Below are 27371 nucleotides of genomic sequence, written 5' to 3'. Positions count from 1 at the left end.
GTTTGTAATTCCTTTATTATTTTATTTATTTCAAAATGTTTTCATTTGTTGCTAGCAATCTTTTCCTAAGGTTGTGCCACACAATTTGTTAAAGTTGCAGGTCTATAATGCACGGGATTAGTTTTAGTTTTATTAAGTTTTGGAATCATAATGTGTATACTACTTTACCAAAATTCAGGTGAAAATCCTGATTGTAAAAAGAAATGATAAATATTTCGCTAACCTTTGGTAACATTATCAGAACGAGTTTTAAGCATAATGTACTGTACTTCAGTACACTTAAGTATGTTACTCCTAATCTTATTAATTAAGACTGCTTATTTTAATAGATTACAATTACTTAATCATTAAAGAGTAAAAGGCTATAATTAGTAAGAGAACTTTATTAACATCGTTTTGTTAACAGGAATAGTAGCAGTTAGTAATTTATAGTTTTATTTCTGACAGTTAAACTACTTATTATCGAGATTAATGAGATAACTGTTTTATTATCCGTACCAATTTTAATTATAATTGTTACGATTCAGATCAGAGTAAATATTTTTCTTATATTGATTTTACTACCTTAATTAAAAAATCCAGTTCTTGTTGATCCAACTATTTGAGAAAATTGCCTAAAGCATAAACTTTTCTTCCGTGAATATTTTTTTTCACTTTTCATTGTTGTTCATTTAAGATAATTTATAATCATTATTTGAAAATTATCTTCTAAACCATTCTAATCGATCATTTGGTTTTAAATTCCGTTTTTAATCTTCTGGTTGAGGTTCACTTAAGTTGTTGTTGTTTTTTTTTTTAGCATGGCATCTGGAAATAAAATACAACTGCTTTGACAGTACTATTACTCATAATAGAACCAAAAGGAAATTAATTGTTCTTCAATTTGGGTTTAAATAGAATCCTTATCTATTAACTCGTTGTTAAATGTTAAAAATATAACCCCCATTTAACTTTTTAAAAAGTAAAGTTTCATTTATTTGTATTAATATTTAAATGGAAGATTATCATTGAAAATGATAAATATCAAACTCGCCAAAAATATTACTAGTTTATTTGATCATTTATCATTTAAAATTACAATGTACCTATCTACAATATAAAAAGATATTCATTATTATTAGCAACTAAAAGTTTCATTTCACCATCTTTAGTCTCAAATTATTACCAATTAACTCAAACTTTTAAAAATTTGATGGTCTAGAGTATTTCTAGGAGATGTTTAAATATAGCTATTTTAACTTTATGAAATATCATTAACTTATTTATTGAACATTGGTTGTTAGAAGGTTCGTTGATTAGAGTTAACGCCATTTTTAATTATACTTATTAAAAGCCTCTCAGTGGCACAGCGGTATGTCTGCGGACTTACAACGCTATAAACCGGGTTTCGATACCCGTGGTGGGCAGAGCACAGATAGCCCTTGTGTAGATTTGTGCATAATTAAAAACAAACTTATCGAGGTCGATACTTGTAGTACTTTTAATATACTCTCAGAAAAACAAATAAAATGAAATATGTTTGAGTTGGAACAAATCCGACCATTTATCTGTTATGCATTCTTGCATATTTGAATACAATTGTTTCAACTAAATTTATTATAACTTTCCCTTTATATAATTTGGTATATTGTTTCGAGTTCTACTCAAACATCAAAAACGTTCTAGGAATATACTTGAACTGCTTTAAGTGGATCACTTCTTCTAGTTTTGGAGTCTTTTAAACGAGAGTATGAGCTAGCATTAAAGTGAACATGAGAGCTATTTAATTTTTAATATCTCACATATCTTCTTCCATTTCCGCTCTTGAACTGTCAGAATAGACTGTTGAACAGACCTGACGTATAACTTTGTCTGACTCAAGTTCCTCCAGGTTTTTCTTTGTATTTCAAACATATTCTTGAACTTGCATGGTGGTTTCATTCACAATTTGCAATAAGTTGTCTGGTGTCTTGGTGTTACTTATTGTTGAACTTAATGGTTTATTGCAGCGTAAGAAATTTTGATTGCATTAGTTTACAGGGCAGCCATATGACGAAAAGCTTAACACGTACAAGACACCATGAGCTGATCTTTGATATTGTTCCATCTTGAAACGTACGAACTTAGTGTTAAAAACCCACTTTTAATCATTATTGTTGGTAAGATAAATGTAGATAGTTGTAGTAGTTAATTGAATTATTCAGTTTACTCTTATTTCACATTTTCCTGTTTTCATTTATTAAAGAATTATTTCAGAAGGCATGTTTTGGTTTTTGTCCTTTAATCCCCCCACGAATTTTTTTTTTATGTTGGATTTGCAAACATGCCAGGTCAAATTTGGATAAAGTGATAGAAGTGTCTCCTCTATTGCTTGTTTTCATGAAAACTGTACTGTTTCTTAGTCATTTAAATATGTGTATTTCTGCTTCGGAAGAAAAAAACTTTTCATGACATGGAACGCCTGCATCAAACAAAAGGAAAAAATTCATTGTTGGATTCTGCATTTTATTATTAGTTGTTACATATTTATTTTCGTGCGGCCTAGTAGTTATCGTGCCGAGTTATTGATGAGAATGTCCAAGATTCGAGTTTACGATATGTCTCTTAAAACTCCAAATTGCTAACTGGTTCTCATTCCCTTGATCAGCAGTTGTAAGTTATGGTCAGCTATACTTGGGATTTCTGGTTTGGCCATTTAGCCTGTGTGGCGTATAAGGTGTCACTCGGGTTGAAAATAACACGTACTAAAATTTTATTTTGCTTCTTTTTTATTCTGTTGATTTGGTATGTAATGCTGGATTCGGTTTCTTCTTAGTTCAATCCTGCATTATACATAGTATTGGTCAGAAAACATGTAAACTTTATCAACTGCTTTAATTTCTTCCATTTTTCTAACTTTAGTTTATATTTTTCTTGTGTCAAACGGTATTTTTTTGTTTCTTGTTCGTACTTGTTTAAGTTGAAGAACAAAATTCATATTGTTATATTATCAGCGATAGCATGGTTAAAACAGTCCATTTCTTGCTTCTAAACACAAACTTGAAAAAAAAAAAAACTAAGTGGACCTGCATAAAAGATATATAGAAAATGCGATTACCAATAAAAATCATCTCAAAATAACTTACTGGTAACATCATTTTTTAAAAAAACGCTTGGCCAAGAAATAACAAAGAAATGTCATAAACATGATTCACAGGCATAAAATCACATATATTTGTTATGTTTGTATCTATTTAGAACCAGAATATTACTTTTCCTGGTAATACATCTTCTATATAAACCTATCTTACTAATTATAAAAAAGTTAGAAATTACAATTGCAACTAAGAATATAGAAAACATTACATTTGACCATGATGAGGTGCTGTATAGTCATTTAAAAAATACTGTTTTCACAAATTCTATTTAGAATTAGCAAACGTTGGAATTAATACTATGACAAACGAATAACAAACTTAGTCTATAAAAAATCATCAAATTATAAGCAAGCTATGGTAGCTTGTTTTTTTTTTTAAGATATAGAAATGACCTTATAAAATTTGGTACGATTTTCAATTACTTTATAGCCTAATTATATGGCTTAAGAGTTTTCTTTGAAATCAGAAAAATGTAAGCAAGTTAACAATACAGTTTTTCATTATGACCTTTGAGAAGACGTTGTTCCTCGAGAAACAGTCCTCTACCCATTATATAACAGCGACATTCCCTGCTCACGTTATACCTCTAATTATATTAACTTTGCTTGGTATACTGATTGTTTGGCGTATTGGACGTCTTCTACTCAAATTTATTTAATTACCTAAAACATAAAGTTAGCTTTGACAGATCTGAAATTATTGTGCAAGTTATAAAAATTATAATTAATCTAAAGAAAACTTCGTTCATCACTTTTTTCACATGATTTTGTTTGTTTGTTTGGAGTTAAGCACAAAGCTACACAAAGGGCTATCTGTGCTCTGCTCACCACAACTATCGAAACCCAGTTTCTAGCGTTGTAGTAAGTCCGCAGACATACCGCTGTGCCACTGGGGGCTTTTCACAAGAAAAGGTATGCATTTAAAAAAAATATTTCTGAAACTACTAGTGCCCATATATTTATGGTGTGTTTGTGTATGAGTGTATGAAACTCAATTGTAAAAAAACATACAATAATTAAAAAATGCTAGTACAGGGTTAACATATTTAGATATATTGCATCTAAAATTAAGAGTTGTAGTAATAAAACTATTTTAAAAGTATAGAAAGTCGACTGTTTATATATCATGAGACTAATAAACGTGAGGTTTTTTATTTCATTTGTAACTTAGAACGTCATACTTTAAATGTTATTGCTCATTTATTTTGCCTCCCCCCCTAGTGGTACAGCGGTATGTTAGCGGACTTAAAACGCTAGAAGCCGGGTTTTGATACCTGTGGTGGACAGAGCACAGATAGGTCATTGTGTAGCTTTGTGCGTAACTTCAAAAAACAAAACAAACTTGTTTTTCCAAAATTCTAAGTTTATATATATATATTTTTCTAAATTCTTCCATATAATTTCCAAATGTCTATCTTACGTTTTATTCCTTTTGTTCACTTTAATTATTGAGCTTTCAATGTCATTCAAGGCAGTACATTTCGTTCATTTAGAATGTATTTCATTTTTGATATTAATTTTTATATGTGCTAAATATGTGTTGATGAAAGAAGTGACCTGAGATATGAGAAACAGTATATTCGTCCACTTGTGCTATTTGTGTACTCCATCTACATTTTCTTTAGTTTGCTAATTCTATGAGACAATTCCATTTATTGTTTTCCTTTACCTGATCATTCTGAAGAACGCTGCATACGCTTTTTCTCAAATGGTTACTACTTTCTTGTCATCCATTAGAGTCCTACCAAATATTTATTACTTGGTCCCCCAAAGGCCGTTTATATCCTGAACTTAATTCCGAAACATTTTTACTGCAAATTATTGAACACTCCTTTTTTATTTCATTTAAACAGAACTTAATTTTTTATTAAAAAAAAACAAACATTTTTTTTTGGGGGGTGTAAATTTTTAGCTTTGGAAGTTAGCAGTTTAAACTTGATTGGGGGGGGGGGCTACTATTTGGGTGGGCTGGAGAGAAGTAATGTAGTTGACCATGTCAACCTAACATAATTTCTTAATGCAACTGAAGTAACGTTCAAATTAATTACAACATTTGGACTTTCAGATTTAAAAAACAAACAAACCAAAACTGATTCCAGATCTTAGATCCTGCAGAAATTCTGCATTGCATTTGTATTTCCCCTGTCATGTGTCTTTTCTTTCCTGTCGATTTCCTTGTATTTCACCTTTAACTTATTTTTCTTTGGATACATAGACACTTTATCATTCAAGCCTGTCTTTTAAGATTAATCAATACATGGTTTGAAGATGGTGCGATGCGTTTTAAACACACTGGACTCACCCTAAATTCTACCGCATTTCTCCATGTGTATATAAATTGTGTGTCTGAGATAATGCATGAACAATCTGCTACCTCCCACTCAGCCGTTTTGGTTTTGTTTTTTCAACATGTATGCCAAAATTTTTCTTTATCTACCTGAAGTTCCAGCTCATTTTTCCGGCTTCTCGAGTACTTCTTTATGGATTTAATGAAAACCATGGGTGAGTAAGGGAAACCTCAATTTCTCAGATCATTCGCGACAGTTGAGTCCCAGAAAATAAGCTTGTTTTCAGTTTGTTGATATTATCAATAAGAGTTAATGCGAAAACAATCAGAAGGTTGTATAGTATCGATAATATGATATATACTAAGTAAATTTGAAATTAGAAAGCTGTCAGTAGTTTCGAAGTCAAAATTTATTATTACATTAGAACATTACATTTGATTGATCTTTTTACGGGATTTACGAATAGCATATGTAGGTAATAGAATTACCTTCAGCTTCAATCAATATTTCAAACTATTTTAATGTGTTAGTTTACAAAACTGTAAAGTGATGACATTCTTACAGATCTCTTTCCTCAAAGGTTTGTGAATATGAGTACAAGTGAAGTCATTTTATTCACTGTTAATGTAATATATCTTTGTAATGTTTAATTTTCTGTCTTAGTATTATGTGAATAAGATGTTCAATTATACACCCTGTGTATGCACATTTTACCTTGACAATGAAGAGTAATAGAAATAAATAATAAATGTCATTTGTATAACAGAGAAGTAAAACTTCACAGTTTTCATGATGTAGCTTATTTTATAAATTATTGGTAATTCTACAAATAATTTCTAGGGCTTGTGTTATACCGTTTTGGTTGCTTAAGTGGTTTTAATTAAATTACATTATTGTTTGGACAATGCATAATTCCTGTCTAGTTAATAATAAGGTATCTAGTGTTTCAGGTGTGTTGGTAAAGTATGAAGACGGTTCTAGAGTGTAAAGAAAATTTCCATATTGAAAACATCTCGTGCCCTCCGATGGGACAGCGGTAAGTCTACGGATTTACAATGCTAAAATCCGGGGTTCGATTCTTCATGGTGGACACAGCAGATAGTCCATTGTGTAGCTTTGTTCTAAAAAACAAACAAACAAGACATCTCCTAATAGTAGCCTGGTGGTTATTAGGGCAACCGACTCGCAATCTTCAGGTTGCGGGATTGAATTTCGTCACCAAACATAATCGCCCTTTTAGCCGTGGGAGCGTTGGAATGTACAGTAAATCCCACTATTCGTTGATAAAGAGTAGCTCGAAAGTTAGCTGTGTGTGGTGTTAACTAGCTGCCTTCCGTCTAGTCTATCACTTCAAAGTTAGGAGTGGGTGGCGCAGATAATCCTTGAGTAGCTTTGCGCAAAATTCAGCAAACGAACAAACACCAAGTCGTGAGTCGACACGTGTTTTCTTCATCTGACGAGTTGACTGCTTGCACGGAGACTTTTATACTCTCGTTGCACACGCAATATGCTGTTAGTTTTAATTGTTTCCTTACTAAAAACTTATCATGTTGAATATGCGTAACAGTACTGTCACCCTGTTAAAAGTCAAATTACTATCTTTGTCATTCTTGATTTGAAGTTAAACATTTATATAGATTTTTTTTCTTTTTGGCGCAAAGCTACGCAGTGGGCTATCTGAGCTCTGTTCATCACGGGGAATCGAACCCCGGATTTTAGCGTTAAAAGTCTGTATACTTCCTGATGATCATCCGGGGGACCATTTATATCGGTTTATATTTTATGGATGTTTTACATCGAATGAATAATTGAAAGATATCTTGCGTATTAAAATAAGTACCTGAAAATTTTAAAAGTCAAGAGTCAAAATTAAATAATTAAGTATATTGAGTTGAACGTCTTTCTTAATATAAATCACACTTTTCATTTTCAAATCTATAATAATTTCGTTCTACTACACCACATTTCTGAAAAGATATGCATAGTTTCTTAAATGTTTTTTATATCACAACTTCTATTTAAATAATGCTGCTAAAAGTTCTAAGTTGTTGTAAGTTTAGCAAACAAAGATGGTGCTTTTCAGTAATATTAGAGAGGTTTTCCCGTTATCTTTTAATAATGCCAGCAGAGACTCGCCTAACGTTTGTGTTCAAATTAGTATCTTTATTGCAACAATACTTCTTTAAATACAGAATTTCTGGAATAATACAGAATAATTGTAATCGTAGACACCGAAATCTATAAGTCCACTTATCTTGGGCTTATCAGCAGTTATATTTTTATTAAGTACGGCCAATATTCGATAAAGAGATAAATTAACACTGTAATTTGAGTGTGTTTTTTTTTTTCTTTAGTTTAGTTAGGGCTAAACTTTACCGTACTTAATACTATCAATAAAGTTGTAGTGTTATTCTACAACCTAACGTTAGCCCTTTTAAAACTTTGATCAGCTTTTACTATGTTGTTGTACAAAATGCCTAATGAAGTATATTTATATCCGTTGAAATGAAATGCGCGCGCATGCGCATTCAGATTGTAAAGTGCGCGTGCATTTTCAGGACAGGCAAAAATTGAATATTATTATAGATTAGTAGCATAACCGTTTAGTGTGTTTGGTGTGGTTTTTGTTCACTAATTGTTATGCCTCGAAAAAAGTGAAAAATAAAACAATGATAGTAATGATAGTAGCGTTGATGCAAATAAAATAAAATAATAATAATGAATAAATAGCCAGTGTTAGAAATAAGATAAGTAAATTATATTGTGTTACTGATCCTTACCCGAAATATCCGACTTGTAAACGACGTAAATAGAATTGATAATAATTGCATTTTAATTACTTACTCTAGTTTACACCATAACAGTTGTTGTTCATAAAAGTTGATGATATAAACAGCGCCTAGGCCACTACTATGTCTGTTGTATCCCAGCCAGCCTAGTGAACCTTGGTGTTGGGCGAGAGACCTCGTCGGCATTGGATGTGGCAGATGTTCATATAGTATAACATATTCTCCTTTGCTTTCACTCATAAGTTCTTAGACTTCTTGTTGGTTGTACAAAAATTTGCTCTTTGTATGACTTCAAGTATTAAATTGACTCTATCAGTTTGTAAGTTTAACAATGAAACTTTTTATGGAATGGGATTTTCGATGTACGGGTGATGTTCCTATTGATGACAAGCAGTGCGAAAGATAAGTGGCAATCGATGTAGCCTTGAGATTAATAGCCTCTAGTACACGCCTGAAATTCTTTCAAAATGTATGTAGAAAGCATAGATGGGTATCGGTCTATTGAGACGCAGTGGCGGCAGGGATTCTGACTAGTTGATCCGACGCTTGATTGCACCCTACCGGGCAGGAGTGGGCGACAAGAGAAGTACAGCCGTTGAGGACTTATTTCTAGCTCTTGGCACCAAAGGCAATTTTTCTCCTCTGGGAATAGGTGACAGCAACCCACTGCGTTCCAAGTTAAATCCGAAAAAATCCTCTTTACAGTAACCAACAATAAAGCACAGGTTATACACCCGAGAGGAAAGAAAACTGCCTTCAGGTCTGCGCTGTTAGCTTCTCTTTTATCAAACCCCCTCTCGTATATTTATTCTGCTAGGCTAGGGCAATAAGTGCACGTGCTCATGACGCGCCCTCGTGACGGTCAGAGATTAATAACTATCGGGGAATACCATTTTAAGTTTTAAAAATGAGCGCTGTCGTGTTGGTTTATTGACTCATTTGTTGTATTAAAGTGGTGGGCTTGTCAAAATGAACTGCGTGTAAAAACGCTTGAATTGAAAAATTGTGTTTGCACTTCATTTGGAATAAGTAGCGCGTTCTCAGAATACGTGATTTACAGTTCTACCTACGTTATAGCTTATTGTAGCTTGATTCATTTTGTGGAAAACGAATACTGTTAATAAATAGTAGAACCACGGCAATAATTGTAGGCATCTTTAATGGACATTTCGGAATTACACATATTCCACCTTCAACAAATCTTCTGTAGAGCTTGGGTGTAACGTCAGAAGGACATTTGTTCAGCCACGTATGCTCATGATTGTAGTTTTATTCAGAATAATGTACTAATATTGCTTTGCTTTGCCTGTTACGCACACACTGTGACTGTATTTTAAGACATCGAATTAGTTTACAATAATTTAGATACTATTTTTAGCTACGTCACAAGAGTTTGTTTGTATACGCGTGTATGTGAAAGAGAGAGAGAGAGAGATAGATAAGTATTTATTTCACCATTCATGAAGTCAAGTCTTAGAGACGCTGAGAAGGAATTTGATTTGTTTGTTTGGAAAGACTTGTATGGAGTTCTTTGAATGAAACTGGCTTTATTATTATTATTATTATTTCTTGTCTATGAAATTTATTATACTACACCTTTGTTGCCATGGAAGCTGATTGCAAGTATACGCACCTTAAAACACTTGAAGAAAAACTAACTTATTAATATTCAAAAAAGAAAAGTGCAATTCGTCTATAAAATTTTTCTTATGCATGATAATCTTAGAAGTAGTTTATATTTCCAATTCTTGAGATTTTGAAGAAATCATAAGATATCGTGAGATTTTGAAGATATCATAAGTGAGTAAACGCAGATGTATGTGCGTTTATGTGCTTAAAGGAACACATAGCTTGTTAAAATATGAATATAAAAATACAAACTATTGGATACATAGAAATGAATGAAAAAAAAACAGACCCAAAACTCGAGCGATTTCGAATAGTTGACTATCCTTCAAGAAGATAGTTCTTCATTCTGAAAAAGAAAAAATAGTCAACTATTCGAAAACGCTCGAGTTTTGGGTCTTTTTTTTTTTCTCATTCGTTGTACCTTCAGTATATTCTTCTGTGTAGTAACTTTTTTTTTTATCAGAATGGATACAGGGAAATTCAGCATTCTCTGAAATCATCAGATTTGGGATTTTTATTGTGAATTACGTTTGATTTTCTGTCTAGTTTTGGTTACTTGGATGCTCATTTGCCCCAAGAATAGAAAGGAACTACAGTAACAAGCTTATAGAATGTTTTAATAGAAATAACAATTTTTCACGAGCAGATCCAAAACTATTCCTTTATCTTAAAAATATTTTACAATATTTCATCATAAATAAGCACATGTTAAAGCAAAAAAAGATAATTCTGTGTTGGTTTTTAATTTGCTTACATTCCACCTCTTGTTTGTACTAATTCTCAGATAGGCGTTGTCGTTCACCTTTTGACTTTATATCGAGGCTATTATTTTTTATTATTAATTTTTATAAGTATGGTGAACATTTATGGATCTTTTTTTTTATATGTCATTTAACAAAACAAGTCATTGATTGCTACTAAGATGAATTTCTTAACAGATTTACAGAGGTTTTGTTTGCGTCAAAGTAGATTGTTTTTTGTTGTTGTTCAGTTATCGAAATACCTTATCCTAAAAATAGTGCGAGTTGTTTATAAAGAGATGCATTGTTCTGAATTTGATTCTTATAAAACCAATTCAGGAATATCAGTTTAACATATCTGAAACGTTCGATCTAGAAAACGTCAAGTTTTAGTGCTTACTCACTTTCAAAGTAATTACAATCCTGAAAGCTGTAGAATGATATATATACATATATAATATACATTTCAATCTGTGACACGCCTATGTTTAAACAATAGCCCCGTTTCCTATTGTCCGAAGGAACATAATTAAGTCATTCTTTCAATGAAAAAGTGCAATCAGTCGAAGTGCACTGCTTGAAAATCCAAGTCAAACGCGTGTCTGTTTCTGAATATAACCTGAAATGATTACAAGAAATAGGAATATAACAAACAATGGTATGGTGCAAAAATGAAATAATTTCAACACAGATGCATTTCAACTGTAATACGATAAGGCCTGCTAATGATGGCTAAAATATCTGTATATTATATGTACTATAAATTTATTGGATTTAACCTTGTTTGTCGAATTATTCGAGAAAGCAATTGAAACAAACAGAAGAAATCAAGGGAGAATAAATCAGAAGTGAACCATATAACTAAATGTTGCAAATAATTATGTTTGCCAATTTAGTCTATCGTTGTCTAAATTTAAAACTTGCACCTATCATCCTTACATTTATAAGAGCAAACAACATGAAATGTCGTATTCTTTGGCTTTCTATGAAGATAAACAGCTATGGAGTACATAAAAAAAATGGCATCGTGTTGGATAACGTTTATTCTGTCGCTATTTCCCTGGGGGGAATCCCAGTATTAGGTTCAAATAATCAGATATAGCCCTTGTGTTGGCGAGCACTTCTAACTGGCTGTCCTCCTTTTGGTCAGTAGTTCAAAACTAGGGCAGCTGTACCTGAATCGCAAAGGTTATTAACCTGATCATTTAGTCCATGTGTGCATAAGTAGACATTAAAGTTGAAAATTCCATCTTTCCTGGGATGGAGTTAAAGATGGCAACGTGCAGTGATGTGGCTAGCAAGGTCATCACATCTCACGCTGCAGTATTATTCCCTTTGAGGACACCTAAAGTCTGTGTTATATTGTCTGAGATTTTCATATATATTTCATGATTGGTATGGATACCGGTTTGAATGTGTATGTATGACCCTGATCTTTGTTAGTCAAGGTTTGAGTATTTGTGTATAAGTTTACGTTTACTGAGGTTAACCTTGCTTAATAAGAACAATGTTCCAGATCTGATACTATCTCTGAAACTACATCTTCCTTCGTAGGTCGTCGTCGACTTAATAGGAATGATTACTTATTACTGCTCGATACCATCACTTTCATTGTAACAAAGGTGACGAGATTCAATAAAATGTTCACGTATCTTAACAACATTCCTTCTGCTGTACGTGGACATTGGCTTCCACAACCACGTGTATATAGGAAAAGTCCAATGGAGTCATTTCGGTAGACGTACACTTGTGTTATCAAATAGTGATGCTGTGATTCCAGGTCTCCGGCCACCTTTTGCATGAGAACAATTAATGTTATCGAGATGCGCTTGGAAGTTTGTTTACTTTTGGCTACTGGGCCATTATCATTTTCATATCCTTGTTTATTAACTTGTCAATATATCATTACATTTGCCCATTTTATCTCAATAGTTTTTATTAATCTTTTTTTGTCGCGCGTGTGTGTGTGTGTGGGGGCTTTTTCGTTACATAACCTTCACTCGATAGATGATTATATTGCATCGTAGACTTTTGATGTCCTATAAGGTCTGCTGTGCGAGTTTTTCCGCTTCGGTGGAGGAGAGCACCGAAGGTTCTCTCTCTCTTTTTTCTCTTTTTTTAATGTTGTCCTTTTTATTCCCCCCATCGTTTAACCCATACACTCTTTACGAATATTTCTCTTCAGAAAGAGTTGGTTTTTTCATGGCCCTCCAATCATAATTACCCATGGTAGCATTCAACTGTCAGTTTATCAGAAACTTGCCATGAACCAATTATACAGTAGCGCCAACGCTACCATCTGCCTTGAAATGCCACTGCTATTTACTTATTTATTTGTTGTTTAAACGCAAAGCTAAACAATGTGCTATATGCGCGCTGTATCTATTGCATGAATCGAACCTTGATTTTAGCGTTATAGGTCCTCAAATGTACTACTAAGGCACCGGAGAGGTAAAGTTCAATTAAAATACCGTTAACCCTCAGTATACCCTGACTAATTGTTTTTTAATGATGAGTAGGACAGTTCAGTACGTACCTTATTATATATATATATATATTCAATCTGATCTGAATTGTAAGCCTTATTACTTGCTATTGTAATATTTAAATTATGTGTGATAGATACAAGTAATAAATTCATTCATTAAGTAGTTCAATATAAGCAACATTTCGATAAGTATGATGTGTATAATACCGAAATCTTGACACGAATTATTAGCACAATCACACTAGTTGGCATTTCCTGAGCAGTTAGCATAACGTCAGAATTGAAAACAAATGCACATTGTAATTACTGCAACATAGGTTTTTGTTTCTTTCTTTTCCTTTCCTCTCCTTTTTTCTATTTTTATTTTCTTATGCTTACATCTAATGAAATACATATGAAATTGAATATAAGTAATAAATAATGGATTGTATCAAAGTTATGGACTTGTTTTTATTTTTACGAATAAATAAAACAGAAAACACTCATAACATGTTTTCGTCAAACGAAACAAACACTAAAAAACAGTAAAGTAGTTCAGGTTTTGTAAAGTATAAAGTGGTATCAAAAGCATAAATGTATGGTTATATAACAGTGTTGTTAGAATGTCGGTGACAACAGACAGATATAATTAGTATAATACGAACACTTGCAATAGACTATAATATGAGTTGGCAAGAATAAGAAATATAGTTAATGTTGGTTATAAAGATCCGATATGTAAACTAACCAAACGGGGAAATATTATTAATGTTTGTTTAGGTTGCTTGTTTGTTGCATATCATCTATATTATTCATTACCTTTTAGTGTTAACTTATATATTTTTTTTCTGTAATGTTTTATGCATCGAACTGCTTGACATTTGTAGACATAAGCGCTTTTCTGAAAGATTTTGTAGATTTATCAACATTAGTTTTCCTGATAAAGGCTTACGTAGTTAGATTTAGAGTTTACCAAGGTTTAATTGTTAACTACAAGTTAGAAAATTATAATACAAGGTGTTCGAAAAATATGGAGCCGTAGCCACTTCAAAACATTTTCAAGAATGTGTTCCGTCCTCGTAATTAGAAACAAGTTTGAATTAACAGCAGTATTAACTCGACCTTCTTATCCTTTGGCAGCGCCATGATCAATCATGTATCTAAAGTTAAGAAAAGCTGCAACTCACCTATGGTTCCGAAAATTTTATGACACCCTGTAGTACATCTGTTCAGTTTCATTTTAAGTTAACTAATATTTCATTGTATGTTCCTGTCACTCATCCACCTTCCTTTAGTGGGTGACTGTTGTCGTGAAATGGATACTTACAGTGAAGTCTGGGGTGTTGTATAAATAGAAGATGTTTTCTGAAGACATTTCTCGTCCTAAACGAGATATCACCGCAATCTCAATCCATTTTAAGTTTTAACATGACTTCAGATTTAAATTAGGCTTCTGTTCGTGAATATTATAAATGAAATCTGCACTTTCATGTTCATTCATTTGATTTTTTTTGACATTCATATTATTTTGTGGCGGTGTTTCAACAGATCTTTAATCATGAACCATAATGTTGTTCATGTCCTTACTCTTAGTTAGGAATTTGTTTAGCATTAAAATATCGTTTGGAGAGTCATTGATCTATTTCATGTAAAGCGTTTGTCATTTGGCATCAGCGATTGTCATCGCTTACTGTCATGGTAATCGAATTGTTTTACTGATACTAAAAACACTTACTACACTTGGTCGTCTGGAGCCATATTGAAATTAGACACAGAAATTGCTCAAAATCAACCAATTCCGATAAAAACTACTAACGAAAAATGTCCCCGATACAGGAGGTCAACATTACTTTCACAAAGAAGGTCGTAATGGTTAAATTGCGACTCCGTTGATTTAGAGTTATGAAAGAGGGATCATAAGTCACCACCAAAATATGTATTCTAAAACCATTCTTGTCAGTGCATTTCTTTCGAGTATCCTTTACGAGGTTACAGTTTTGGGTCTGGTATGGCGCTCGACCCCCAGTCTACGGGTCGTAGGTTTGAATCCCGAAAATGTTCACCTTTTCAGGCATGGAACATTAAAAGTTTAATCCTACTGTTCGTTTAGAGTAGCCCAAGAGTTGGTGGTGGGTGGTGTTGACTGCAGCTGCCTTCACTCTAGTCCATCAATTTTAAATGAAGAACAATTAGCGCAGATAGCCCTCGAGTAACTTTGCGCGAAATTTAACAAACAAATAAGTTACAGAGTAGTCAGTGACCCACTCAACTGAAATCCCAACAGTCGGCATACTAGTCCTAGACCGGATTAAGTAAAGTACTTAATCTTTAAAGAAAATATTTTGTTATTTTGTATCATTATTTTAAACTATTATTTTTGTACTTCAAAGCGAAAAACAGTGCCGGGACTATTCAAAATTATCAAACACGTCACAGTGGACATCAGGACAGACGCATTGTTTTTCGTCAGAAAGCATAAGAATGATATGAAGAACTGTTGTATTAACAAACGGATTGTTTTTCGTCAGAGAGCATAAGAATGATATGAAGAATTGTTGTATTAACAAACGGATTGTTTTTCGTCAGACAGCATAAGAATGATATGAAGAACTGTTGTATTAACAAACGGATTGTTTTTCGTCAGACAGCATAAGAATGATATGAAGAACTGTTGTATTAACAAACGGATTGTTTTTCGTCTGACAGCATAAGAATGATATGAAGAACTGTAGTATTGACAGACGGATTGTTTTTCGTCAGAGAGCATAAGAATGATATGAAGAATTGTAGTATTGACAGACGGATTGTTTTTCGTCAGAGAGCATAAGAATGATATGAAGAATTGTAGTATTTATTAAAATAATGAAACAAACTGTATCGTAATTTGCTGCCTTTTTATATGCACTTTTAGATTAGACTTTTTATAGGTACGTTTTCGAACAAGGTAAGACATCTTTAATGACATTAATATATTTTGTATTGTTTCTTTGGCCTAGTACGTTTACTTCCTGCGAAAGATAATGACCCCTTGGACGCTTACGGTTGCTTAGCAACGATCGAATTGTCATGACCACTCTTTATCTACCTTCAAGGCGAGATCACGTACTACCGTTTAGCAACGGTTGAAATCCTATGCACATCCAGTTAATTTTTCTTTAAATAATTTGTACATTGCTTAGTAATTGTCGAAATGCTAATTACGTTTTGTGCATTTGCGATACACTATTGTTTGAATTTTAAGAATTAGCTTCACTTACATTAGAACAACAAAATGGGTATTATTGATTTTTGAAATAGCACATTGTTTGGCTTTTCCAGTTAAGAGTTATGTTGATCCAAATTGTAATTTATACTTTAAAAAATTACATTTCTTTAATGAATTCGTGGCAGTTATGTGACTTGACTTTTTTTTGTATCTAATAAGTATTGAGAATGAAAGACTAAAATGCGTGTATGTTTGTTCGTTCAACAAAGCTGCTCAAGGTCTATCTGCGCTAGATGTCCCTAATTATGAAATGATAAGACTTGAGGAAAGGTAGTTAGTCAACACCATCCACAGCCAAATCAATCATTGAGTCTTGAACGTGTGGTAGTATTTGTTAAATCTATTCAAAACTTATATTTTTAAACAAATTTATGTAAAGTGTGATTAAGGTTATGGGGTGTATGGAAAAAAAGAACTTGGGTGTTGGGTTTCAAATTAGGCCTCTCAACAAACAAACTGTATTCGTAAAGAAAGAAAAATAAATGATGCAAAAACTTTATAAAATATGTGAGAAATATCGAGTTGTTAAGAACCATCTATGACTATTTTTTCTTCTAGTTTCCCGACACTGATTTTTTTTTTTTAATTCCAATTGTAATCAAAACGATAGAGTGCAGGTGCAACTGAAGACTAACATATAAATTAGCATAATGCTGATGACTCTGAGTCAAAGAAATGGCGAACGCCTTTTCTTTATCAACACTTCTATTCATTTTCTTTCAGAGGTATTTTATTTTTTTCTAATGATTCTTCGGTGAGATTAGGATCGTAATTTGCATGCTTTCCGAGGTTTGAGCGTTGCCATGACAACTGCATTCCCTCGACGACACCCCCCAACATATTCAGCAGATATGCTTAATAAATAAACCCTCTTAAGAACTGTAGAAACGACAAGCTGCGTAATTTTCACCTTTTTTGATGTTTATTACTTAGACCAAAATCCTCTACCACACTTGAAAGTAATATTCAGAATGGAGAAATGCCAGGGGAAATGATTGGCCAGGCTTCCGCCAAGTTCCGAATCTCCATAAAAGTAATGAAAAGACAAATTTCTAATGACACAACCACTGCCGACGGTATGGATGAATGCATTCGAATCGAGTCATTAAGGAATTTCAACATTTTTTGACTGAATACCAAAGAGAAGATAGCAAAGTTTTATGAACGTCGAATCCGTCTCATCTCCCCCTTAGGACGGAACTAAATATTTTAGTTAGAGCAAGCCATATGAAATCCTGCTTTGTTCCCATTGGGATCAGCGACCGTATCCTGCTGATTCTTACTAGCATCGTGTGTATGCATACATGTCCTTAAAATCAAATAATCCCATCATTTCTCTGCAACTCTCAGGGCGGTGCTCCGTTAACTTAGGAACACTTCCTTGGCGTGCTCCGAGCACAGACAGTTTGTACGTGGTTAAGATGAGAGATGTTCAGAGCAAGATCTTGCTGCAGTTCACGGGGGACGTGAGCTTACCGTCACTATTTCCTGTTCGTCTCCCTTAATCCCATCTCAGTTGTGGAAAAGTTCTGAGAAGCAAATTAAGATGTTCAGCTAGAAACACTGGATTTCAAAATGAGTTGCATACCCTAGGGTATAACCATGGTAATGGACCAAGCCTTGATTGCAAGCGGGAGTCCCGTGTCTTCCATGCTGAGCGTCACTGTAGTGGAAAAGAGGTGGGAGGTTTGGGAACACTAGGATCCGGTTGGGTCATGTGGGTATATAGGACAGAGAACACACTCTAATAAAATGGGCGGTCAAGTTTAGAAGCAGCCATGGTCTCTGGTGACGGCTTAGTTTAATAAAGCTTTTCTTCTACAGATACAGATCCAAGTCTGGTTTCATTGGTGAATTCGTCAGTCCCGTGAGATGTACCTAATGGTAACAGCAGGTGGAAAAGCCGCGCTCAGTAATTACGGCAGCCGCTCTAACAGTCCCCTGACCGTTCATTTATTACCCGCCGCCCGCAGTGTGCAAGAAGACAGCGTCGCTGAGGAAGAGCTGACTGCCAGTAAGTGGACTGGTATTGTTGGCCGACTGATTGCGTATGTAAACCTCGTGTCAAATACAGTCTTTTAAAAAGAGTTAGAATCTTGGATTGGATGGATGAACAAGAAACTTTACTAATGACTACAGAAACATGACACCTCTATTAAATTTCGTGCTAATTAGCTTCCAGGCACTTGCCGAAATCTTTATCAAAACCGTAATGTGAACATGGATATGAACCTGTTGTATTTTCAATTATAATTCTTTCATTGCAATACTAGCTTGTACTTTTTTTTCCTCTTCTCTCTCTCTCTGTTTATACGTATGTGTGCATACATACATACATATATATAAGACACTTACCTTAATATTTCATAATTCCCTATCCTCCTATATTAAGGTATGGGTTAAGTTCTGTTTAACATAATTTTGCAATTATTAAATAAAAGGTTGGATGTATTGTAGAAATATAGGGGGGTATGTTTCTGCCATGATAATATTTTTGCATTTTTTTGTACATCACATAAAAGGGTGGAGGTTGAGAGTTTTACATTGTATAAGTTTAGTTTTTTTATATACTTTAAGATTGTATCTAAATATTAAGGGTAACTGCCTTCCCACAACTGGCTGCAGATAGCGAAAGACAGTAGGAGTTGAGACGTTTGGGTTCAAGCACTCAACTCCCAACCCTTAACTGATATATTAGTTAGTTGCTGGTTAGTTTGAAATCAGCGTCTGGATCTTGTCTGATAGATGGAATATCCCCAAAGTGTTTGGGTGCTATGGCCACAGACATTATCTGTTATGAGTCTTAATGATGATAACAAGGATTGGTAATGGTAAAAAAAAAATAATATATATATATATATGTGGTCTGTGTGATCGTCATATAGGCACTAGACAGGTGTATGTGTTAAATTATTTTATATTGTAATCAATCCCAGGAGTCTTTGGGTCATTTATGATTATCAGATGGTGTAATTTATCGTTTGGTTTATTATATCATTATTGATCGCTCTCTTTGTATTCATCTATAGAAAAAAGTAATTTGTACTTTTTCTTCAATAATTACTCTGTTATTAACCTCCCTATGTAGATAATAGATTAGTAACGTGTAATAAATATCATAATTTCGCTTTCATAGAAAGGACTTTCCTATTGCTGTTGTAAAAACTGCATTTGTTCAACTTACTGACGACTAAGTCATTTCAACGTATAGTGTAAAAAATATAATATTGATACTTGTAATAAATCGTCAAACGCAAGATGTGTGTTGTACACAAATCGGTGAGGTACTAATGGACAAGTGAGCCATCTACTGGAGATAATTATAATCTCACTAAAATGAAGGGCTATAAATGTTGTTTGTTATTAAGCACAAAGCTACACAAATGGCTATCTGTGCTCTGCCCACCACGAGTATCGAAACCCGAATTCTAGCAGTATAAGTCCGCAGACTAGGGGAGCCTATAAATGTTACCACTTATCTGTAACGTACTTTGCCTATTTTATGTAACAACACAATTTACAAATTACGTAAAATGTACGAATTAGCTGAAAGATACTTTAATTTCCTGAGCCTTCGATTGATTTTATAAAATTGTTTCTTTATCTTAACATCTAGTAAAAATATATCATATTTACATATTTCGATTAAATTAAAGATGTATTAAAAAGGTAAGCTGCTGGTTAAAGTAGGTGATGCCATTAAGAAGTTACACCTGTTTGTGACGTTTTACAGTTGTGTCATCTTCCATTAGCGAGTTGAAAAGTCTCAATACAAGTACCACCAAACATAGTTGTATCAAAAATTTCGACAATATTTCACAATCTCCGTGCTTCGGGCACGAGACAATGTATTTGTAACGAAGGTGTTTGTTGGCACCAGAACAGGCTATTTATATTATAGAGATTTAAAAATTAATTATTCATAAGAAGTCCACCAGAAAAAAAATGCAAATTGGTGCTTTGAAGTATCTGTTTGACTATCTGTGTGAAAGAGGTAGAGTGTCACTCGGACTCTAAAAGTGTCATTGATCAGAAAATCTGAACAAACCTATACTATATAATACATTTTAGATAAAAAAAAAAAAACATTTTGTGTTCCTCAGAGCACTATTTCTAGTTGCTAATATCAGATATAGATAAACGTTTTCTTTCTGGTTTACACAAAATAACAAAATGCCGGTAAGTGATTGAGACGACATTTCAGTATTGCTAGAACTAGTAGGGATATGTTAAATATAGCCCCCCCCCCCAATGGCACAACGGTATGTCTGTGGACTTACAATGCTAGAAACCGGGTTAGCCCATTGTGTAGTTTTGTGCTTAACTACAAACATTATGTTAAATATCAACATAAATTAGTGTGTCAGTGTCTACTTTCCCACCATACATTGTGTGGAAAACGACGTTAACTCTTCAATATTTATCACCAGTGTATATGAAAATTATTTCACCGTTAATACTCCATGCACATTATTTAAATATTTCACATACATATTAGTTACTGTTCAGGTTATTATGAAATACACTGCGGAATGCGGTTATCCCGGATGTGGTCGTATCCTGGAAGGTTTATGTTCATTTCGTTAATCTTGATAAAGCTATTTTTTATGGTGTTTTCGAACAAATGGTCTAAAACTTAGACCTACCTAAAAGCATACTGGACAATGTTCACTATTTAGTAACTTGTTTCAAACAAACTTCTTCCGGTTTCAGACTTAGCTTGCTTCTCCTAGATTCCCCCCCCCAGTGAGTAAGCGGTAAGTTTACGGGTTTACTTAGTTAAAATTAGAGGTTCTATTCCTCCTAGTGGACAGTGAACAGGTAGTCCATTGTGTAGCTTTATATAAAAACAAACAAACTCTTAGACTCGCAAACGCATTAACAGCATCAACTGTGTATAGGAAATGTTTATATGCAAAATCATGTAATTGAAGATTGTAATATACATCAGGTAGGAATATAGCAGCACACTTGAGATATATTAGCGTTAAACATAATATAGAAAAAGGTATAATGTCGAGAAAACAACGTAATTCGTCAAAGAGCGTGTTACTTAAAAAAGAACGATAGGTACAAAATGGAGAAAAAACAACGCATAGTGACATATTGATGGATTGATGTTCATTTGTTGGCCATGAGCTCAACAAAAGGACGAGAACTAAATACAGTTTTATTAATTTCGTATTCCGCATCAATACGACGAGAAAAACGTCAACATTTTTCTCTCGGACATTAGAAAAGAACTTGACACCTTTTTAGATTTGTAACACCTTTAATAAGAGATTTCTTGTACATTCCTTTAGCAGATAAGCCCGTGCGTGTGTGAACGTTAAGATAGGGTATCGTGACCATAGGCAACACCTTTCTACGTACAGTTCGACGACCATTTGTGCAGACCCACCCTTTCTCTTAAGATAGTCACTTCTAGATCAAGAGACACGATATGATTTCGTTGAAACCATGGCAACATTTACCTCATACTATCGACATGTCGCGTTCGCGTATTTTTCGCATACTATAAATAATTGTTTCATAGGGCGTACACTGGTGTATGGATATATGTATGAAAATAAATCCATAATGGACCTTGGAAGTTAATTTATACTTAAACTGAATCTACTAAATTGCAGATAACCAAATATTACCGCTCGTATTCGTTGTCTGTAAAAACCATTATATCTTGAAGTTTATTTCTTTTAAGTGGGCTTATAATAAGCATTGTCGAACTACTTTTTGTTTCCTTCTATATAGGCTAGTTTTCTTTATATTTTGCCTTGTTTGTTGTTAAGCGCAAAGCTACATAATAAACTATCTATGTTGTGCCAACCATGGGTATCGAAACCCTGTTTTTAGCGTTATAAGCCTTCTGACTTACCGTTAAGTCATTTGTTGTTGTTGTTGTTTTTTGGGAGGGGGAGCTTTTTAGTATATTAACCAATTTATAAAGGTCTATAGATGACCGTGTGTATGATAATCCAAGAAAACTGGATCGAATTATCAATTTACAAAGAAAATTAGTACATAAACTTTTTATAATGGTGTATTTTTTTCTTTTTCTAAAATCAAATTGTAATTTTGGTGGAGAAATTACAAGAGTTTTTAATTCCAAAACAGGACTGGAAAAACTATGCTTTCTACTCGAACATTAACCTCCCTAGAAGCTCCGCGGTAAGTTTGTAGGCTTATAACGCTAAAAATCGGGTTTCGATACCCGCAGTGGGCACACTACAGATAGCCCATTGTGTAGTGTTGTGCTCTTTTCCAAACAAACCTACTGTTTTTCTGTTTCTGAAGTTTCTGCTATTGGCCTTTTTTTTTTATTGAAAGTCATCTTTCACTAATCCTCTTTCTGGTGAGTTCATTCCTCATTTGACTTTTTCCATTAGTCTTTTTTATTTATGAGACCTCATTTCTTATTGCTTCACTTTATAAAAAATCACCCTTTTCTGCTTCTCTTTTGGATAGTAACTCTCTACTACTACATAGCGTTTACAGATTATTGACACATATATATTAGCTACCGTTTCCCTGCGAGTGTCAGGATGGTTTTAAAACTATGATAATGCCACAGAGACATCTGTCCTGCATTTAAACCCAAATCACACTGACTAAGCTAGTGAAATGGCTCCAAAACTTCATTAGTAACTGTATGAAGATGTGATCACTCTTTTTAAAGAGAAATATTCATACAGAAAGATTCTTATAAAACGTAGAGAGCCAAACGACGTAACACTTTGATTTTTTATTTGTTTGAAGTTAAGCACAAAGTTACACATTAGGCTATCTGTGCTCTGCCCACCACGGGTATCGAAACTCGGTTTCTAACGTTGTAAATCCGCAGGTATGCCGCTGTGCTACTGAGGGGCATAAACTTTTGAAGAAGGGAACCTTGAATATTCTGCATGGGAAAGAGAAACCTCTGGCTCTGGTAGTAGTGTGTTTAGAACAACAACGGGTTCCGAAACCAACGTCAGGCCATCTAGGACAAACGGGGTCTCATCCGTAAAGTGAAGACTGATTGAAATTTAGAACTCTCCTCCCCCCCAAAAAAGCAATTGCTGGTACCGTTCACAAGATAATAAACAAGGATATGAATCTGACGAAAACTCGCAAGCCAAAAGTTCACAAGGTTCCATTTTCGTCGAAACCAACGTCTGGTTTTACGAGAAAGATTGCAGAAAATATGTTCTGTAATCACAACGGTTTTGTTTAGCCACACACACACCTGTTAGTCTTACAATGCAACTTAAAAGAACGTTTTCTCCTTTAATATCGACTTAAGCGTGCGCTTGAAAGTCGTAAACACAGAACGTTAGCCAATTTATAGAAAGCTGCACAAGAGGGAAGGGAAAAAAATGCACATGGCTGTTCTCTGAAGGAACCTCACCTTATGGAAACGTAAATGAATAGCGATTGTTAAGAAGCAGATACGACATGATCTGAAGACAAAATATGGTCTTCAGTGCTACTATATCAAACTTACCGTCGTTTCTTAAAAGTGTAAATAACCTTCCGTATTCTTTGTGAGAGTTTGTTTGGTTCGGTTATTCTCTATTGGAGTAGGCTCGGTATGGCCAGGTGGTTATGGCATCCGACTCGCAATCTGTGGGTCGCTAGCTCGAATCCTCGTCCCACCGAACATGCTCGCCCTTTCAGCCGTGGGAGCGTTATAATGTAACGTTGGGAAAAGAGTAGCTCAAGAGTTGGCGGTGGGTGGTGATGTCTAGCTGTCTTCCCTCTAGTCTTACACTGCAAAATTAGGGACGGCTAGCGCAGATAGCCCTCGTGTAGCTTTGCACGAAATTCAAAAACAAACAAACAATTTATTGGAGTTTGTTCTCTGCTGCTCCTTTTTTTTATATAGGTTCATCTCTCATTGCATCTGTTTCTGGAAGCACATTTCCCGCTGCTGTTAATTGTCTTTAAGCTAGTTATGTATAAAAAATGTTAGAATCGTGAATAGGGCATTAATTGTGATGTAAATACTTGGGCCAATGAGCTAAAACATTACTTCATCAACTTAAGTAATGAATCTAGAAGTTATTGCAATTTCTTGGCAATGATATGAGTGAATAAAAGGACGGATTTTAACGTGAAATAATTTACCCCAATAGCTTGATGAAAACAGTGTGATATTTGTATAATCAAGTTTCTAACTGTGAACGATAAAGGGAGCTGTCAAAATAAAGAACAGCGCTTCTGGTATAATCTAAATAGGTCTTTAAATAATATAATGCTGCCAAAGATAAAGACTTTAGCATTATGAAGATCAGCTTCCAACAGTAGGACTTGTATTTATGGTTTTTAATTCTGGTGTTCTATATAACGTTTATTTCTAATAGATATTTTATAACATTTAAAAAAATATTTTAAGATATAAATCACTTTGATAACTATTAACATATTAGTTCACATTTTCTGCCCAAGCAAGTTTGTTTGTTTGTTTTGAATTTCGCGCAAAGCTACACGAAAGCTATCTGCGCTAGCCGTCCCTATTTTGGCAGTGTAAGACTAGATGGAAGGCAGCTAGTCATCACCACCCACCGCCAACTCTTGGGCTACTCTTTTACCAACGAATAGTGAGATTGACCGTCACATTATAACGCCCCCACGGCTGAAAGGGCGAGCATGTTTGGTTGGACGGGGATTTGAACCCGCGACCCTCAGATTGCGAGTCGAGTGCCTTCGGTCAACAACACCCCCCCCCCTTGTGGCTCAGTTAAAAATTGGATTTCGATACCCGTGGTGGGACAGCACAGGTAGCCCATTGCATAGCTTTGTGTTTAACTACAAACAAACCAGGCCAACACCAATCTGACTTTTATTGTTTTCAGGTCAGTACTATGATACTTGTTTAATAAATTACCATCAGGCTACCACGATTCTTCACTTAACCTTTACTATCGTCAGCTAACGTTTCAAGCAACGTGGATTAGTACTGTCAGACTTTATTATTTTGTCTACTAGGCAAAGTATTATATTGTCATTGTTACATTATTGTGACTGATGTAATTAATAATAGCAACTTGATTTGTCTTACAAATTGTTCAGCTTTTCTTTATATTTATATTCAGTTTCTGTCGCCTTGTCGTGAATACTTCATATTCCTTTTATCGTTTTTCTGCTATATATGAACGCCATGTTGAATTCAGAATTTATAAGATATGATCCACATGCTGTACTCTCCACAGCATGGTTTCATTCTTCAGTACACTTAAAAGATAATGTCGGTATTTGCTTTTGAAATTTTCATAATATTCATTTAACATAATATTCTCATGAAATCGATATTTTGTAATGGCTGTATTTTTTGTATATAAGTGTATGTATATAGAAATGAATTAAAAACCCTATTATCATTTTTATCAAGACTTCTTGAACCTACGCGTTTTTCTAACATCATGAGTGTATATATATATATATATTTTTTTTTCAGTTATTTTTTTACCTTACACATTTTCTGCCCGTTAACATGCTGTTAATCGTTTTTGTGTTGTACAGTATTTATTGTGCTTTTGGCGGTAATTATTTTTTGAGCTATTGCTTTATTTTTTAATTTAAAACTATTAAGCTCCCATCATGTAATACATTTCTAAAGATATTTAAAAGCATTTTGGATTAGTGATTTTATTATGACAAAAATCCACATTAGCAAAGGCTACACACGCACATATAGATATACTGTTATTACCAGTTGAATACTTCGCTCAGAATTTTCAGAAATTAATCCTTACTGAGTAATTATTCCGTTAAAATTTGGTTTCATAATGTAGATTCATTGTATACCAAACACGTGTTAATGCTTCGATGCATTCTAAAAGTTAAAATTAGTTTCAGTAAATCAATGTATCTGCCGCTGTTCCTTTGTTGTTCGTATAATTTATGCTAGAGATGTCGATTATTTTATAAATGATTTCGGCAGAGTATTCAGGGCAGCAACTGTTTAGTTGAGAGTGACGAATTTACCTGCCATACTTTTGCAAGTTAGTCCTTCAAGACTTTCTCTACAAGTGTCACTCTGAACTAAACAGTTACTGTTGATTTCACTTTTGTTTAGTCAGAGATGTAGTATAAAAAAAGATTTTACATTTTGCATGCCCCCCAGTGTCACAGCGGTATGTCTGCGGACTTACAACGCTAGAAATCGGGCTTCGATACCCGTGGTGGGCAGAGCACAGATAGCCCATTGTGTAGCTTTGTGCATAAATTCAAACAAAAAATCAAACAAACATTTTGCATAGTTTTTTTTCTCAATTATTAATCACCGTGCAACTGAAATTTTACGTGTATATTGTCCTACCTGTTTTATATATTTTTTTTTCAGCTTTGTTAATTGATCCAGAGGACATGTGTTTTTGTTTTGTACTCTCAATTCGCTTTCACGGTTGCCCGCCAACCTGCCACAGAAATGTCGGTGTCAGCAGCCTATTTGCCGACACCCTATGGTGACTGGTGTCCCACGTCGTCAACGGCTGAATGCCACTGGCACCCGACAGAAGCCCTGGGGTTTTGCTGAAGCTCGTATCTCTTTAGCTCACATTGTGCGATTAGCGGTTGGTCCCTCCCAGATATTCAACTTTCTGCAGAGAGCCAGTAATATCCTATCGCAGCACGGGCACTCACTGTGGGGGGTTGGCACCAACGCAGAGTAACTAGGGGCTGTAAAACCTTTCTAGTCCAAAAACTTGGCTCTAATTGAGTCGCCTCTGTTTGCTTTCCATTGCAGGGCTGGAAAACTCAGCAATTGTCTTCACCCCCCAGTGTGATCCAGAGGTGCCCGATGTTGCTATGGAGACCGAAAACAGCATTGAATCAGGTTAGTGCCCACGCCCGAAGATCTCCAGGGAGCTTCCTTCCCTTGCCTCCTGGGGAGAGGAGTTAGAAAGGCTGGATCTCTCTGACAACTCAGGGGACCCAGACCGAGTTCTTCTCAGAGTTCTTCCTGTGTCCACAGGAGGCAACCGATAAGTTAACTTGATGTGCAGGGAGATGCTTGGCTATGTAGCATTTGACGCATGTTTATAAGTGTGTGTGTGTGTGTTTATATATATATATATATATATATATATATATATATG

The 27371-nt window shown here is 34.4% G+C and overlaps 1 protein-coding gene across 3 annotated transcripts in view; it reads left to right on the top strand.

Moving 5' to 3' along the window:
- LOC106458340 (zinc finger protein 423-like) overlaps window positions 1-27371 on the top strand; it is a 189310-nt gene that overhangs the window by 54109 nt on the left and 107830 nt on the right. For 2 of the 3 annotated variants that reach the window (XM_022384529.1, XM_022384527.1), the window contains exon 3: window positions 27020-27109. The exons of the other annotated variant lie outside the window; for it this stretch is intronic. In XM_022384529.1, coding sequence (XP_022240237.1) covers window positions 27020-27109 — 90 coding nt within the window. The remainder of the gene's footprint in view (window positions 1-27019; window positions 27110-27371) is intronic. 3 annotated transcript variants of the gene reach the window in all.

The sequence above is a fragment of the Limulus polyphemus genome, unplaced genomic scaffold (genome assembly GCF_000517525.1).
Source record: "Limulus polyphemus unplaced genomic scaffold, Limulus_polyphemus-2.1.2 Scaffold448, whole genome shotgun sequence".
Classification (NCBI taxonomy): Eukaryota; Metazoa; Arthropoda; class Merostomata; order Xiphosura; family Limulidae; genus Limulus; species Limulus polyphemus.
The sequence above is the reverse complement of the archived record's forward strand: the minus strand, read 5'-3'. Positions and strand labels throughout refer to the sequence as shown.